This window comes from Zalophus californianus, chromosome 1 (genome assembly GCF_009762305.2).
Source record: "Zalophus californianus isolate mZalCal1 chromosome 1, mZalCal1.pri.v2, whole genome shotgun sequence".
NCBI lineage: Eukaryota > Metazoa > Chordata > Mammalia > Carnivora > Otariidae > Zalophus > Zalophus californianus.
In genome coordinates this window covers 82,411,680-82,430,360 of record NC_045595.1, presented here as the reverse complement: position 1 = coordinate 82,430,360, position 18,681 = coordinate 82,411,680, and the positions used below count along the sequence as shown (strand labels likewise).

The window sequence follows — 18,681 nt, the reverse complement described above, 5'->3', positions numbered from 1 at the left end:
CTCCACTTTGGTATGAAGAAAATGATTTTACATAACTGATAGGTCAAAAAAGAAATCAGAAAGTTAAAAAACACCTGAAGGCGCCTTTGAAATCAAAGTTAAGGATATATATATATATATATATATATATACATATATATATATATAACACACTGAAGAGGTCATGCAGTAAAACTTAAGAGGCAAAAATGTATGCCTTTAAAAACTTGGTTAATAAGGAAGACTAGTGGCACCTGGCTGGCTCAGTCAGTGGAGCATGCAATTCTTGATCTTAGAGTCAGGACTCAAAAGAGTTTGAGTCCTATATTGATTGGGTGGAGAGATTACTTAAAATTACAGTCTTTAAAAAAGAGGAAGGCTAGACATCAAGGAGCTAGATAGAAGTTAGAAAATGACAACATAAACCCAAAGAATGTGAACAGAAAATAATAGCAGAAATTAATAAAGTAGAAAATGAAAAAACAGGATCAACAAAAGCTGGTCTTTTGAAAAGATTAACAAAATGGAAAAGATTAACAACTAGCAAAATAGATTCAGTACAAAAGAAAGCAGGCACAAATAGGCAATAAAAAAGTGACATAACTAGATAGTACAGAGATTTGAAAAATTGAAGAAATACTATAACATTAAAAACAAAGAAATATGCAATTCCTAAGAAAAGGGTAATTTAGCTAAATAGAATCAAGAAGGATTAGAGAATTTATAATCATTTAAAAAACCAAGACAAAAATTTGCCCATAAAACACAGGATAAAATAGTTCTAATGGCAAGTTTTACCAAACCTGAATTGGTAACAATTTGTTCCACAGAGCAAAAAGAGAAGGTTCTCAACTAATTTTATGAGGCTAGTATGGCCCTTGCTACCAAAAATATATACGGGAAAGGATATAGGCAAATTTTACTTGTGATCATAGGTATAAAAAATCCTAAGCAAAATATTAGCAAACCAATTCCATCTATTTCTTTAAAAACAAATGTGACAAGAAAAAGTACAGGAAAAACTTTATGACATTGGCTTTGACAATGATTTCTTGGGTATAACAATCAAAAGCAAAGATGAGAGGAAAAACTGATAAACTGGACTTAATCAAAATTAACAACTTTTGTGCATCAAAGGATACTCCAACAATAAAAAGCCAACCCACATAATGGGGGAAAACATTTGCAAATCACATATCTGATAAGGGATTAATATCTAGAATGTTTAAGGAACTCCTAAGATTCAACAACAAAAACAACCCAATTCAAAAACAGGCATAGGACTTGAACAGACATTTTTCTGAAGGTATACAAATGGACAATAAGCATATGAAAAGACGCTTAACATCATTAATCATTAAGGTAATGCAAGTCAATATACCACAATGAGATGCCACTTCACACCAACAGGATAGGTATTGTGGAAAAAACCCACAAGTATTAGCAAGGATATGGAAAAATTGGAACCCCTATGCATTGCTGGTGGGAATATAAAATGGTGCAGCCACTCTAGAAAACGTATGTTGGTTCATCAAAATAGAGAATTACCATGTAATAAACAATTCTACTTCTGGGTATATGTTTAAAAATTAAAAGCAGGAACTCGAATAGATCTTTGTATTACCACATAGACAAAAAGTGGAAACAACCCAGATGTCCACTGAGATAAAATCTGCTACATATACCCAATGGAATACTACTCAGTATTCTAGCACTTGAATACTTGAAAAAGGAATGAAATTCTGTTAGGTGCAGACATGGATAAGTGAAATAAGCCAGACACAAAAGGACAAGTACTGTATGATTCCATTTATATGAGGTACCTGGAATAGTCAAATTCATAGAGACAGAAAGTAGAATAGTTACTAGGGGATGGGGGGGTGGGGTAAATGGGTAGTTATTGTTTAATGGGTACAGGATTTCAGTTTGGGATGATGAAAAAGTTCTGCAGATGGATAATGGTGATGGTGATGGACAGTATGAATGTATGTAATGCTACTGAACTATACACTTAAAAATGATCAAAATATTTTACCACTAAACTACAAACAAAAAAATGTGACTATACAGTACCCAGCCCATTGTTTGACAAATAAACCAACAGAAAGAAACTTCAGTGGCAAGGTCAGCAGATAGATTAATCAATGAATAGTGCTGGGACAATGGGCTATTCTCATGGAAAATGAAATAAAATCAGATCCCCATTTGACAAAATACCAAACGGTTTAAAGACCCAAGTGAAAAAGAAAAACTACAGATTTTAGAGAAAAACCTTAAGGGAAAAGGTGATAGAGGACATCAATATTTAAAATTCCTGAACATCAAAAAAACATAAGGTAAAAATAAAGTAGAAACAGTTATAGCACATGTAAATAAAGACAAGGAATACTATCTAGGATATATAAAGAGCCCATTCTATTAAGAAAAAGGCTAGCTAAAAAGTGGGCAAAGTACACAATAAGCAATTCATAGAAGGAATGAGTGACCAATAAACACTTGAATTCTCACAAGTAATGAACTCAAATGAGATAAAATAAATAATTAAAGAGAAACCATTTCACATTCATTGCCATAGGTAATTTCAATGTCCAATAATACCAAGTGATAGTGTGTGGGGAAACTGGAACTTACATGTTGCTGACAGGACAGTGATACACTTCTTGTGTCAGGAAAATTAGTACAACCACTTTAGAGGGCAACTCCCCTTCTAGGTATCAACTCCATGGAAACTTATTCACATGTGTGCAAGAATGTAGAATATTCACCGCAGCACTAACTTGTAATCATGAAAAAAGTGGAAGCAAATTATCTCTCAAAAGAATAAGTCGTTTATTTATATAATAAAATACTGTACAACGATGAAAATAATCTACATCTGCCAACATGGATAAATCTCAAAAATAATGGTGAGTTAAAACTCGGTTGCAAAAAAATATATACAATATAACATTCATGTAAAATGTTAAAATATAAAACAATTCTTAACAGTCTATGGACAAATGCTACAGCAAGAATACAGAAATATTAAAAATGCAGTCACCCAGTAGAGAGCTTTCTGTGGTGATGGAAATGTTCTTTATCTGCATTGACCCCAACATGGTAACCACTAATTAGGGAACTATCCTCAAAGTCCAAGACATAACAATTTGTGATTTTGCTGAGGTATCACTGAACAATGAACCCACACAGCTTGGTATTCAGAGCTAGTCACTTACCTAGTCCCTGAGCCTAAGCAACCATTAATTCTTTAATAAGGATCTCACATTTTATTTGAAATTTTAAATACAACAGTGGTATAAGGGATCCGCAAACAACTTAGGGTATACCCTACTATGCATGCCAAGGATTTATTTTATTCAAATATTATATAAAGAGTTTCAAAAGATCCTTGGCCTGTCCAAAAATCATTCATTCTAGTATTTTCCACTTAAGGGAAAAATAAAGGCACCAGAAGCTTGTAATTAAAACATCTTAATTTGATTACTCATTTCTAAAATTTTTGCAGAAGATACATTCTGAGTAAAACTAAGTTTTAGGTAGTTTAAGAAATAGGGCTTAAGTCCAGTTATTTATATTTAAAAGAAAAAATAAACCAAATTTATTAATGGTATAAAAAAAAGCATCACATTTGAAGTACAGTTTTGAAGAAATTTCCGTGATCTAGAGTTCAGTCAAAGAATATTCCATGGCAACAGTTCAATCCTATTGTGTACAATCTTAGAGATTCTCTCTTGGAGAGATAGAAGGAAGTGTAATAGGATGAATTTAAACAGCATCCAACAAACACTTCACTGTATTTGCTTCATACTTTTTTTTTTAGAACTGCGTCTGGAATCCTTTTTCTGTTTGAAAATCGGAGAATTCAAGAAACACAAATCTGTAAAAGGGTCTCCTCTTCTCAGTTTCCTATAAGGGTAAAAAGAACTCTTAAGCATAATTATAAACATCCCAATACTAACTCACTCTTCAATATAAAGTTATTGTAAAATATGCCAGTGCTAATATTCCCACTTCAGTTTTTAATCAAAATTTTTTATTTCAACAAGACTCATTCTTGAACAAAGCTCCAAACCTTACTCCCCCCACATGTATCATTAGAGGTGGGGTCCCACAAATCAAATACTTACGAAGCAAGCGTGGGTTCCTTATAGTTCATACTGACTGCACACCTGCGCTTAGGCAGCGACACTGCTGGGCTTTCTTTCTTTTTTGGAGAAAGAGAAAGTTTTCTGATTTTCACTACAGGATACAAGGGGACATTGGTGATATCCTTCAGGCTAAAATGAGGTGAGCGGTGAGTTTTAGGTAGTGCACCTATGAAAATTAACTTTTACTGAATATGGTTCCAAATGAAAGAAAGAAAAAAAAACCACAGGAACTAAAATTGTGTGCAGTTACACACCTAAACATATACAAATCCAACATTTTATAATACAGATTTTTTTTTAACCCATTCATCATTTTATCATCCCAGATAACACTGAAATATTACTGTGGATGTGAAGAACTGATACAACAAGTTACTAAAACTTAAAATTCTTAAAAAAATTATAATTCTTTAATGATAATGTGGGCATAATGAATTACTTTCAATTATGGAATTGCATTTTACTTCCACCTTGCTCTGTAGAATCATTAAGGCCTCCATCTTTTTCAATACCAAAATTTATCAAGTGGCTTTCTATAGTCTTAAAAAGCCACTTAGGGGCACCTGGGTGGCTCAGTCGTTAAGCATCTGCCTTCAGCTCAGGTCATGGTCCCAGGGTCCTGGGATCGAGCCCTGCATGGGGCTCCCTGCTCAGCGGGAAGCCTGCTTCTCCCTCTCCCACTCCCCCTGCTTGTGTTCCCTCTCTCGCTGTCTCTCTCTCTGTCAAATAAATAAATAAAATCTTCAAAAAAAAAAAAGCCACTTAAACTCACTTTATTAAATGAGAATTCTACCTCTGTGGAGACCAGCAGGAAAAGGGTTCCCTCTGGTAAAGCTAATATGTTAAAAAAGTTACCCAATATTTTTCTTATCATAAGCATCCAAGTTATTCTACTTTGGAGCTAGATCTGTATTGCGTGACAGGTACTCAGCACACAGAAGGACCCTGTAAGACAATCTCTTCACACAGCTTTAAAAGGCAAACTGTTTTTCGTAGTCAAACTCTAACTGTAAAATGCCTATATTTAGCAACCAGGGTTATCTAGGTTTCAAATACTGTCTTTTTTTGTCCCCACATAAGTACACTGTATTATACTAATTATTCCAACTTTTAGTTTGGAAAATATGGCTAAGCAACATCCGATCAGTTGCTATAGTCTGGAACAGTACTTCTGAAAATTTATATATATATATAGATTTGTGTGTGTGTGTACACGTATGTATACACACACACACACACACACACACACACACACACACACACACACACATTCCCCGGGGAACTTGTTAAAAAGATGCAGATTCTGATTCAAGGGTATGGTCTCAGATTCTGCATTTTTAAGAGGTTTCACATAATGGTAATGCTGATGATCTGGGGATTAAACTCTGAGTGACACTATATTAGAGTGTAATTTTTTTTAAACTTACTGTGTAAAATTTCAAGGATACACAAATACAGAGACAACAATAATAATGGAACCCCAGTTACCTAGCTTCAATAATTACCAACATTTTGCCAATCTTGTTTGATTTTGTAACATTATTATAGCATATTAAAAAAAACACATCTGTATACTACCACTGCCTAACTGGTTGACCTTGGAAAGTCATTTAAATTTTTTAGGTTTTAAGTTTCCTTATAAACAATACAAACATGGTGGTACCTACACTTCATAGAGTTTTTTTTTTTTTTTTTTTAAGGTTTTAATTTATTTGACAGAGAGAGCACAAGCAGGGGGAGAGGGAGAAGCAGGCTTCCCACTGAGCAGGGAGTCCAATGTGGGGCTTGATCCCAGGACTCTGAGATCATGACCTGAGCTGAAGGCAGACGCTTAACTGACTGAGCCACCCAGGTGCCCCTTCATAGAGTTTTTCTGAATATCAAATGAAATAGCATGACAATGTTTTGGGAATGCTACAACCTGACCATACAAATTAGTTTAACCACACTAAATTTTCCAGATAAGAATCTTTGTGGGCAGATGCAGGCTCTATCATCAACTTTTGAACCATGCCTACTTTTGATCTAATAAAAGCAAGATTTTTCTAAGCCACAGTTTTTAGATGTCTTACAAATGCCTTAGAGAAGAATACTAAGCCCATCAACTGAGGAAAAAGTTTGGTCTAGCCACCTTTCATTACCGAGAATGAATCAATTTATAATCATGGTTCCTGTCAAATTGAATATGAAGCAAAGCCATTAAAATGACAGGCCACTGGATTCAAATTTGATTTCATTTTCAAGGGCCTGTTTCAGGTGAGTGTATAAAAGATATTTTAATTCAACCTAACTCCACCAAAAAGTTTTACCTTATGTTGAAAGGCTTCATTTACTAAAAGTAAAAATGCTTTCTCTGTAAAAAGTAGTATTTGTTTTTAAAGAAGATTTAAATTAGCTTAAAGTAGGTCATAGCCATACAATTGTGATTTCCATCCCAGGTCCCCATTGTTTAATAAGACTGGAACATCCCCCAGAGACAGATGGCAAGTCTCTAATCTCCCCCAGAGAAACAGATGGTAAGTATAGCATATAAGCATCAGGAGTGATCATTTATTATAAACATTAAAAATGCAGGCAAATAAGTAGATCACTTACTTATAGGAGTTTTTGTAAGCTTAGAATCCTCCATTTCTTTTTCATCCCTGTATTTTAGTGCTCTTTTAGGTCGAGACCTGGCGACTGGGCTCCTATCTGATTCACTGGAGAGATCTTGACTGTACTTGCAAGTGGGCAAATAGAGGTCATCAGAATCATCTCCTGAACCACTTGATTCACAGACGCTCACTTCAAATTCATTGTTGTTTTCTTCTCTGTTAGAATCATTGCTCATTTTTTGTCGGAAAGGAGTGAGATGAATACCCTCTTCCAAGTTAAAATTGTAAGCATCACTGGAAATGACAGATTTATCCAACTTTTTTTTGGAAACAGCTTTTTTGTTTTCACTTTTGCTCCCTTTATACTTTGATACAGATTTCGATTTTCTCCTTCTGTTAGTTTTTCTTTTCTCTTCTCCTTTTCTTCCTTGTGCACCTCTATGCTTATTTTCAGTTTGTTCAAATTTATATTCTAAAATGTTTTCTTTTGTTTTAGCAGGTCTTCCTGGGTCATTCAGCTTTGGTGATAAGTTAATTTGATCCTTATTCCATTGACAAACACTTTGTTCTACATTTTCTGTTATGTGCATGTTTACTAGTGGGTCTACCCATCTTTCAGATTCAAAGGGCTGCACTGAGAAATGACTGATTTCAAAATCATCCAAGGTATTGAACTGACACAGATTGTTGAGATGTTTCTTTAAACTTCTACGGACAGATACAGTTCTAGGTAAGACATTATCAGCAGACTTATCTTCATCTGAATCCAAATCAAATCCCAGTCTATCTTGAGAAACAGGTATTTGCTCTGAGAATTTAAAAAAAAAATGAGAAAAATAGTTTTACTTTATGAAAACTTCAATTTCAGCAATCTTAAAACTCAAAATTAAAAATGGAATAGATGAAAAGTCATTCTGTAGTTTCTCCACATTGTCTCTAAGTAAATACAAACCTGGGCAACTTAATACTGCCATCTATTTATTTGGCAATGATCAATTGATGGCTTCTATCTGACTTGTGAAAGACTCTTATATAACCTTTAAAAATATTCTAACTGGGGGTTCTCTGTGTCCTGATTTAAAGGTTTCAAGAAAAACTAGTAGGCTCTATGTATCTGTGTGTGTGGCATTCAGTGGAAAAGAACCTCTATTTTATAGTAGTACAAGTACACTTGAGAAAATGGGAGCTAAGGTGTTCTTTGAAAATGAGTAAGATTGGGATAATTGCAAAGCCCTTCAGGTAAGAAATATAATCTGTATTTTTAGGAAAAGTGAGGATATTTGGTTCTGCTTATTCAAATGCTATCCCTTAGTTCAAGTAGAAAGGATTGATATTTGAGAACAGGGACATGTCAATTTAGAAGTGGAAAGAATGGCGTGGCTTTGGAGGTCAGCTTTGAGTTTAAACACTAGCTTTTACCATTCGAGCCACTTCTTGTGAGAACTTTACTTCTTTGAGTCTATATAAAATGGGACCAACTGTACCTACAGTCCAAGGTTGTTGTGAGGGTCAAGTGACAGAATGTATGTAAAATGGCTAACACAGAGCTTGGCACATAGTAGGGCTCAGTAAATTGCAGCCGTTTATAGCTGATTATAGATTTGGCAAAATAAATGGAAGTATTTTAAAACTGTTATTATTCCGTGTAAAATAAACAGATTTGCTTTGAGCAGAAGAATGCCAGATGAGCAAATTTTAAAAAGTTAAAAAAATACTAGAGAAATTTGTTACTTGTTCCCAAAGATCTCATCTTGCCCTTAATAGTATTTTTAGATTTTTCCTTGAATTACCTTCTATTTGGAATGATTCTCCTTGTCCTGGAAGGTGAGCTTCCTGAAGAGGAACTTGTCTAGCCAATGAAAAATAGAAATTTATTTAACAATTTTATAATAAAAACAAATTTAAGATTTTCTTAAAATTAAAATTTTCTCTTTAGTATCATTTCATAATTCTATTTTAAATCAGTGTATCTGTTCAGTTTCAAAGAAAAAAAAACATTTATGCTGATTATATGGAGGCTGGTTTGTTATGACTGACATTCAACTCCCACTGGAAGAACTACCTTACCAATGAAGACATGCCATAACTCATAATTTCATTTACCTGGAGAAACAGCCATTCGGTATTGACTCATAAAATCTATTATAGAAATGCAATTTGATTACTCAACTCTTTATCAGCCTGCTTCATCATTAGCTGAGCTATGATCTTTTTTCTTTTCTTGGTAGTTTATATTTTTATGATGCCTAACTACTGACCCCTCTAAAGTTAATCCTATTTATTTTAAAAATCTTGTCCCCCTTTGGCTCATGAAACAATTTTCTTTATGCTTTAATACCATTACTGGCTGTTTTACCCTAATTTTATTCTTTATTCCCTATAGAGAATTTTTCCCTCTAGACATTGAAAATTAAATACAGGTTTAGGTAACAGTTATGGTAACTAACAATTTCAGGACTCTTATAAAAAGTCAATTACCCTATCTTACTTTTTGACCATTACATAAATATTTTGTCAGATCTTACAGTTCAACTATTTTCAACTATTCATGATTAAAATTAATGTGGGGATAGAAAGCATCTTAGTGATTACTTTTGTGAAGAGAAGGGCATAGACTTGAAAGGGATAGGAGGAGATGGCTTATGGCAATGGTTCTAATTGGGGATAATTATATGGATACGTGGCACTGTCTGGAGACATTTTTGCTTCTCATAACTGGCGGAGGGAAGTGCCACTGACATTTAGTGGTAGAGGCCAAGGATGCTGCTAAATGTCCCACAATGCTTAGGATAGCCCTCCACAACAAAGGATGATCTGGCCTAAGGTGTCAATAATGCTGAAACTAAGAAAGCCCAGCTAGAGTGACAGCAGTGCTCTCTATAACAATTGAGATTTTGGTTCCACAGGTGTATACGTTAGTCAAACTCATTAAACTGTGTAATTAAGATCTGTGCATTTTACTACGTATAATTATATCTCAGTAATTCATAAGCAAAGTATACTTGATCTAACAGAAGGGGAGGACGGTATATGGGGGTCTGACTATATTTAGGAATGAATTGGATTAGCAAGACAGGGTGATAGCTGTGTTAAACATGATGTTTTATTATATTTCATTTCTAAACCAGACTATTTGTAGTACTGGCAAAATACCATCATTTGAATACCCAATCCTTAGAATAAAAACATATCTAAGAAAAATATAACTGAAAAAATTCAGTTATATTTAAATAACCACCTTATTCCTAGACATCAAAAAAATAAACATAACAAAGTTTTGGCTCGGCTAAATGTAACAATATCAATGTATCATATTTTTTCAAATACATTTTTAGTAGAGAAAACATCAGACTCCAAACACAAGAATCTATATTATGCAAATTTTCTTTCATAAATGCATCACAGAATTAAATCTTTCTTGATATTAGTAATCATAATAATGAAATTTTTTTATTAAAATATAATATTTGTTTCAGGGGTACAGGTCTGTGATTCATCAGTCTTACACAATTCACAGTGCTCACCATAGCACATACCCTCTCCAATGTCCATCATCCAGCCACCCCATCCCTCCCACCCCCCAATAATGAAATTTGATACTAACTTCACAAATAAATCCCCAGAGTTGTTGTCACTATTGGAGTCCATTCCAGAGGGACATATTTCCTGGTTCTGTTAATATATTAAAACAAAGAAAACGGTGGTACAATTGAAATATTCATAACAAAGCATTCATTTATTTAACAATAAAAACATATGAGCACTCTATATGGTGTCAGGCTCTGTTCTAGGAACTAGATCTATAGCAGCTTAAAAATAGATTTAAGTCCAACCCTCATAAAGTTTACATTCTAGTGTAGGGATAGAAAAATTTAAAATGAAGGGAAAGAGATATATAAATAATTATCTCAGATATTGATAAATTGCTATGAAGGAAATACTCAGACTTGAAGTGACAGAGTACTTGAGTTTGGAGGGTTCTCTTAGGGTGACTTTCATCTGAAATCTAAAGAATGCAGAGGAGCCAGCCATTGAAAGAGCAGGGAAAGAAAAAGTGGTAGAAACAGCAAATACAAGTCATGGTGTAGGAAAAACCTTGCTGTGTTTAGAAAAGAAAGGCCATTGTAGCTGGAGTCATCTATGACCTGTCTCATAGTGAGAACAGTACGGCATGTGCGCACAGAGGCCACATAATGTGGAGCTTGGGAGTCATGAGTTTGGATTTTAGTCTAAGTGTGATGGGAAGTCATGTAAATGTTAAGCAGGAAAGTAAAATGATCTAAGTTTTAAGAAGATCAGTCTGGCCACTGTGTGAAACATGGATTGAAAGGGGCCAAGAGCAGGAGTTAGGAAGTCATTGTAGTAAATCTAGCAAGACATTCATATTAGCTAGGACTTGAGTCCTATGGCTACAGAGGTAAAGCCCAGTGGAAGGTGTTAAGAGAACAAAGTGTGCTGAGACTGAATAGGGGTGGAGGTGGGGACAGTGAGGGAGAGGGAAGCCTCTTTGGTTGACTTGAGCAAATGGATAGGTTGTTTTATGAGATGAATAGGACTCCAGACGAGGCAGAAGTATACAATATCTTTGGAAGAGGGAAAATAAAGAGTTGTACTTTGTACAAAATGTGTTTGAGATCCTTTATAAGTATTTAAATAGATATATCAAAAAGTAGTTGTGTGTGTGTGTTGAGCTATAAATTTGGAAGTCATCAGCAGACAGATAGTATTTAAAGCCATGGGAGGGGGAGAAGATAAGATGGGTCTAGGACAATTGACATTTGAAAGTAAAGAAGAAGCGAGCAAAGGAGGCTGACATGGAACGGTCAGAAAGGTAAGACAACCAGGAGAGTATGAGAGTAAGAAAGCTGAGAGATCAAAGTATGTTGTTTATTACTTCAAGGTCAAGAAGAAAAAGTGGCCACTAAAAATGGGGGTTGTGGGCACCTGGCACAGTGACCATAGAACGATGGGGATAAAAGCCAGGTAAGAGTAAGTTCAAATGTAAATGGAAGCTGAGGAAGTGAAGACAGTAAGTGCACTGTTCTCTCTGCTAAAGTTCTGCTGTGAAGGGAAGCAGAGAAATGAGTAGAGGGATATGAAACCAGGAGAGGTTTCATTTATTTTCTTTTCCTCTTAAGGGAAGAGATACTAAAGCACATTTGTATGATGGCCAGAATGATTCAGCCAAGAGGGAAATACCTGTTGAAAGAGCACAAACTTTTAGGAGCAAAGTCCTAGAGATGAGAAAAAGGGAATCTGATGGACAGGGGAGGGCTCAGCCTTCCATAGGAGCAGAGGTACTTCTGCCACTGTGACAGGAGGAAAGATGAAGAACAGCATAGACACAGGCAGATTTGGAGATTTGTATCAGGAAGGTGAAAGCTCCAGACAGATTCCTTAGAGATCACTCTAATTCAGCTGTTTTTTTTAATTTGATGCACATATAAGATGCTGACATTACGAAAGGTTAAAACTGTTCAAGAGAAACAAAACAACTAGAAATTTAATCCTGTTAAAAGTCTTCAATTTATTTTCAGGATAGCTCATGTTCTAAATTTAAATAGTAGTATTACTGAAGGTAAATAAAGGAGAATATTTAACTACAGAATAATATAATTTATTTTTATTTTTTTAGACTTTTTTTTTTAAAGATTTTATTTATTTATTTGAGAGAGAGAAAGAGCACAAGAGGGGGGAAGGTCAGAGGGAAAAGCAGACTCCCCGCTGAGCACAGAGCCCAATGCAGGACTCGATCCCACAACACTAAGATCATGACCTGAGCCGAAGGCAGACGCTTAACTGACTGAGCCACCCAGGCGTCCCCAGAATAATATAATTTAATAACAAGTTATTAAAAAGATTCATTATAAAATTTAAGGAAGAAAAGCCTATTAGAAATTACTTTGTGATTAATCCCTATAAGCTAACTATTGTCAGGCAAGAAAAACATTCTTCTTATTAAAACATTTTAAGCTTTTCCATCACTGATAAATTGACTTGATAAGCATGGAAGCAGGAGTATAGAATGATGGTTGAGAGAGAGTGACACATGTAGCAAGTATATGGCAGAAAACAAATTTAGATGTTTTAAATGCTAAGAACACTTTTGCCCAGCAACTAATAATATGTTTTAATAAATACTCAAAAATCATTGAAAAATGTCAAAAGGCCTGCAATAATAGAATTTTTCCCACTGTTTTTGTGATTATCTTATCAGGTACTCATTTTTCACTATTCTATATGTGATTCCACCAAAAACTTAGGAAAGGGAAAAGGAAGATTCAAATGTCTTTGGAGGGATTTTTTTTTTTTCCTCACTAGTTGACTAAACAAGGAAAAGAAAAAAAATTAGGAAAGATTATATTCTGAAGGAAAAAAAAAAAACCCTTTTTAAAAATAATCTAACCCCTCACATGAAGGAAATTATATCAAATCTTTATAGGTAATTCTCTGCTACACTGTATATGCATGTATTGCATATATATGTATGTACACTCTGTGTGTCATACACAGAAAAAAATATCTTAGGTGCAGGGAAGCAAGAACTCTTTCACTGATTCCCCCTGTCAGCAGAGAGGTGACTTTATTCCTTTCCTGAGTCTATATCCCCTAATCACTATGGTCTGGCTTTCTTCTCTGGTTTCCTGGCCCAAGTGCCAACACAACTGTCTTCACCAGCATAGCAAACAGATGGCCAACCAGGAAGAAAGTAAACTGTTTCTGTTAATACCCAGTTAATGTATAGTTTTCCTTATTTAACCAAGTCATAGTAAAAATGACTCTTCAAAAAGCACTTAAATACCCCCCGCCCAAATTAAGGTAGTTCTTATAAAACCTTACTATATGTAACAAAACTACATAGAAAAGGTAAGATTTATACCACTGATTAAAACTTCTGGACTAGTCTGCATCAAGTAACACTTTTAGACCTTTAGCTATCTTTGATTCACTTAGCTGAACAGTCGAAGGGACCAGCAGTGCAATAGGCTAAACTAGTTCTTCTGTACCTTGTCTTGCTACCTGCTTTTAGAACCAAGTTATACAAGCTCAAGCCTCAATCACGTATGTGCTTTAAGTTTTCTTAACTGGTGAGAGATGTTTTAATCAATTCACTAATAACAGAGCTATGAGTAATTAGTTTAAATAACATAATTGTTCTAAATTACCAATTCATGGCTGTCACATTTTTTCCTAAGAAATTCACCATTTGTAATAAAAATACCTGAGCAGTTTCTTCTGTTTGTCGTGCAGTTAGTTTCTCTTTCAATGCATGTAGCTGACATGTGAGGTAGTAACATTCTTTTCTCAGTTGGAGGATGATATCTTGGGCTTCTCTCACTTTGGATTTTTCATTTTCCAAAGCTAAAACTAACATTCTGTTGTTGTCTTGGTAGTTTTTTAGCAGTGTAGAAGTGTTGGCTAAAAGAGGATAACATTTTTTTTATTATGTATTAAATCTAAACTTAAAAAGTGATGCAAAAGGACATGAAAATCTCTTACAGATTATTTGGCATGGCGCAGTTATAAAAGACTTTCGTTTGCCAATCTCTGCCAAATTTTTATTCCTTTTCTCTTTCATCCGTTTCTTTATGTCTTCAAGACTGTCTTGAAAGGACTTTTTAAGGCACCTTTCCTTGGCCATCTTCTGCCTGGGAATTTAAAACAATAAAAAGTAAGTTTTCTAAGAGATAATATCATCAAATATAAAACAAGATTGAAAACACAGGTTGTTCATAGAGAACGGATTAAATAGAGGTAGTAACTGTAGCGTTAGCTTAAAGAAGATGGCTAACCTAGTAATAACTTAGATTTTGCAGCTTTTAAAAATCTCATTAATATTTTGGCATAATATTAGCCTCTTCAGGTACTTTATAAGCAAGGTTAATAAGTATGCATTTCAACCCAAAGACTCTGTAATATGCCACTATTTATTCTTTTTTTTATAATTTTAATTTTTTATTGTTATGTTAATCACCATACATCATTAGTTTTTGATGTAGTGTTCCATGATTCATTGTTTGTGCATAACACCCAGTGCTCCACGCAGAACGTGCCCTCTTTAATACCCATCACCAGGCTAACCCATCCCCCCACCCGCCACTATTTATTCTTTAACAAATACTCACTGGGGCTTACTATATACTAGGCATTATGGGAAATACTTAATATTATATTTTGATGTTATTATTATTTATGTTTCCTACAATGTTTATGACTAACATTTAGTGTTTTAGTGTTTACTAGACTTACAGCATTAGTTCAGAGGTAATCATATATGTGGGCTTTGTTTTCCAGTTCTGCTCTATATTATTAATCAGTTTAGGTCACTTGATTAACTCTTTCTTCCACACTCTTTTAAGCCAATACTTAAGATATAGCACATACTCTCAAGAAAGTCAAGGTGATCTTCAGAGGTTTAATTAAACTATGTAGCACTATATACAATTTTAATAGGCTACTATAACAATTATAGAGCTAGAAAGAATAGGAACTGAGGCAGGGGAACATGCCAGTTTTCTCAAAGTTATTTTTAAAACTCAGGTCTGCTAGCTCCTAGTAAGTCATGAATATAGCAAACAACACATTAAATAATGATTGTTCTACATAGTTAAAAGTAGCAAAACAAGTGCTGATAGTGGCATATGCTACTGGGTGTATTAATACATAAATATACTCAAATCTTTTAATGCAGCAAATTAGATTTGCTTCAATATTCTGCTACTAAGCATATCAAACTACTTTTCATGAATATCTTCTACCCTAGATTGCACTTTGCAGATCTTAAAATTGTAAAAATAATTCTTGTTTCCTACAACTACATATACACTACAAAAGATACCTCCATCTCCTCTAAGTTAGTCAAATATTTTACTGAATCTTACGTTTCCTTGAGTATTTTCTCCAGGCCTTAACTTATTTTCCTCTAAACAGTGTCTGGGGGTGTTAAATACAGATACTGTAAATCTCATTATTTTCTCTCTGACAGTGTAGATACAACATATACTGAGATGTTTCTAGTAGAGCAGGCACAACTATTTTTTTTTAAAGCACTAATGTTAAGTGGGTTGTATAAGACAATGTATCACAATGGAAGTTTTGAAGTTCGAACTGGAGATGTTTGAGAGCCATACAGATTAAGTAACTGATCAGGTTGGTTTAGCAAAGCCTTACCTAAAAAACTTTATTACCTTTAACCAACTTAAAATCACAAAAGAAATCTGCCGTATCAGAAGTTCCCTGTCTAGGCCGATGATATTAACAGGGGGTGTGGTGGGGGGGGCGAATGAAAACAGGTCAGTGTGGGAGGAGAGTCCGTGTGTATTCAGGTATAGGGTCTGGATTCAGACGAACCTGGAATATTTGATCTCCGTCATAATTCTTTCATCATTCCTGCTGCTGAAGCAGCAAGGTGGGACACTGATGAGTGCTAGCTTCTCCAGGATAACCGAAGAAGCAAAACGAGGTCAACGGTATCGCGCGGCACAAAGAACAGCTGCCAGTTTGTGTGCCCTTACATTAAGCCTGGCTTTTAACTACTGTAAATGCTTTTACACATCACTTAATCCACAAAATTCTGCAAGGCAGGAGGTTAGGGCACCCCAGTAGTTAAGAGGAAATTGGAGCGTCGGAAAGCACAAGTCGGGTGGATGAACACAGAAAGGCACCGGATCAATCCCACTCCACAGCCTGAGCTTTTGGACACCGAACTTGGAACGACAGAGAGACCCCTGAAAATAGAGGAACAGGGATCACAACACCCCTGTTCCACACCTGAAAAACCTGTGGCCTCCTCTTTCTCGGGTGGGCTCAGGTAAAGTCCGGGGGGTGGGGGTTGCCGGAAGAAGGCCCGGAAACCCTCCTCCCACAGGTACGTCCAAAACAGTACCTTGGCCACCACTTCTGCCGCAGCTGTCGCCCTCCTCCTTACATTCCAAGGTTCCGCGAGGCGGTTCGGCCGGTGTATCCCGCGCTTCGGTCCCTCCGGGTCTAGGTTCAGTCTACTGTCGCCCGCCGGCTAACACGGCCACATTCGAAATTCTCCGCCGCGCTCACCCATTGGCTGGCTGGCAGGTAGTCACGTGAGGCGACGGCGCTGCGAAGGACGCAGCAGAGTCCCGCCCTACTGCGCTACCTCACGTGACTCACTCCGAGCATTCACATCCGGAGTGTGTCTACGGCTCCCCGGTCCCGGGAGGGCGGAGTCACTAGTCTGCACGTTGACCTGCCGGCACTTTTTTGCTCAGAGTCGTTGGCTTTTAGGGGTGGAGCCGCTGCGAGATCTTTAAGGGTGCGTATTTTAGGGCATTCAAAAGCTTCCTGTTACTTTAGTCTAGCAGCTTCCCGTCTTTGAGACTGTACTCGTGGGCTCCCTCTTGTGAGAAGACTCTCCTTGATTGTTTGCCCGCTCAAGCAGTCGACCTGCTGCACAGAGGATTCTGGTAGGGCTTTTAAAGCCAAAATAGGAAGCACATTTTGGAAGTTCCAGATATCTGAAATATTCAGCTCCAGGTTCTTTGTCTGGCCACCTCTGGCTCTTTAACCCTCGGGAAATGGCACTGGCATCCATACGGCTACTGACCCAGAAGTCCGGGAAGTTTTCCTTATTGATTTTTTTATTCTCCCTCACCCTTTCCATGCCGTCAGTCACCCAGTCCTGTCAATTCTACCTTTTAAGTATTTTTTTCACGTCCAAACCCCCACTATATTCCCTACAGCCAAATATCTAATCTCTTTCTATGAACTGTGTACCAGTACCTACTCTGAGCGCAAACTCCACTCCCTTGTGTTCTTCATAGAGTGATATTTTGACAAAGCAAATATGATTGAGTATGAAGCACTTATATGACTCCCCACTGCATTTAAGATGGAGTTCAAACTCCTCAAGATGTTTGGTCTTTAAAGAGCCCTATGGTTTCTAGTTTCATCTCTTCTGAATTTTCTTTCATTTCCTTGTAATTCATCTCGCTACTTTTGCCCATGCTGTTTTTTTTCTTTTTTTTTTTTTAAGATCTTATTTATTTGAGAGAGAGAGAGAGAGACAGTGACAGAGATAGCAAGAGAGCACAAGCAGGGAGGAGAGGGAGAAGCAGGCTCCCGCCCAGCAGGGAGCTGGACATGGGACTCCATCCCAGGACCTCCAGATCATGACCCCAGCCGAAGGCAGACGCTCAACTCAGCCACCCAGGTGCCCCTGCCCATGCTGTTTTGTTAAGAGCAGTCTTTCCTCCCCCTGGGCCCACTTAGTCTTATTCATGCTGCAGGTCTCATTGTAGAGGTGAATTATCTGTCCCCAAAACCCCCTTAATAGCTTGCTTTGTACATCCTGGTGCCATGCATGCACTTTTCGTTTGGTACCCCGTGTAGCAGTGACTTGTCATTCATTGCCTATTTATTCAACTTGCATAAGGCTAGGAACTATATATGTCTGTTTATAGTTAAGTATTCAGCATCTATTGGGGCGCCTGGCTGGCTCAGATGGTTAAGCGTCTGCCTTCGGCTCAGGTCATGATCCTAGGGTCCTGGGATCGAGCCCCGCATCGGGCTCCCTGCTTGGCGGGGAGCCTGCTTCTCGCTCTCCCTCTACTGTTCCCCCTACTTGTGCTCTCTCGCTCTGTCAAATAAATAAAATCTTAAAAAAAAAAGTATTCAGCATCTATTTAGCAATTTGCTATTAGTAGATATTCACTGGGACAAAAGAAGAGTAAGTAAATGAAACTTAAGCAATTGTTTTGAATTTAGGCATTCGATTCATCATGAAGGTTTTTTTTTTTTTTTTTTTTTAAGATAACTAACATTCACATCCTTATCCTTGTCTAGGCCTCACCTCACGCCTTCTTGGCTTGAGTGGAAGAGATTAGAATATCTGTTTTTAGCCAACAACTTGTTCTCCCAGTGTTGTGAGCCAGGTCACTTCCATTAGTTTACTACTCTGGGCAATGTGGCTTATATGTGCAGAAGCA

At 36.5% G+C, this 18,681-nt stretch overlaps 1 protein-coding gene across 4 annotated transcripts; it reads right to left on the bottom strand.

Moving 5' to 3' along the window:
• Positions 1-2,812: 2,812 nt before the first annotated feature.
• SGO1 (shugoshin 1) lies at positions 2,813-16,749 on the bottom strand. 4 transcript variants are annotated; one of them, XM_027585611.2, is made up of 8 exons: positions 16,608-16,749; positions 14,222-14,370; positions 13,944-14,140; positions 10,326-10,393; positions 8,512-8,570; positions 6,723-7,529; positions 4,107-4,293; positions 2,813-3,885 (listed from the first exon to the last, which is right to left on the bottom strand). In XM_027585611.2, the coding sequence occupies exons 2-8, from the start codon at positions 14,361-14,363 to the stop codon at positions 3,768-3,770; spliced, it is 1,578 nt and encodes a 525-aa protein (XP_027441412.1). In that variant the 5' UTR covers positions 14,364-14,370; positions 16,608-16,749; the 3' UTR covers positions 2,813-3,767. The 4 variants fall into 4 exon arrangements, with proteins under 4 accessions (XP_027441412.1, XP_027441413.1, XP_027441414.1 ...); XM_027585612.2 differs by having other exon boundaries at positions 4,107-4,218; XM_027585613.2 differs by having other exon boundaries at positions 3,748-3,885; positions 4,107-4,183.
• Between the last annotated feature and the right edge of the window lie 1,932 nt (positions 16,750-18,681).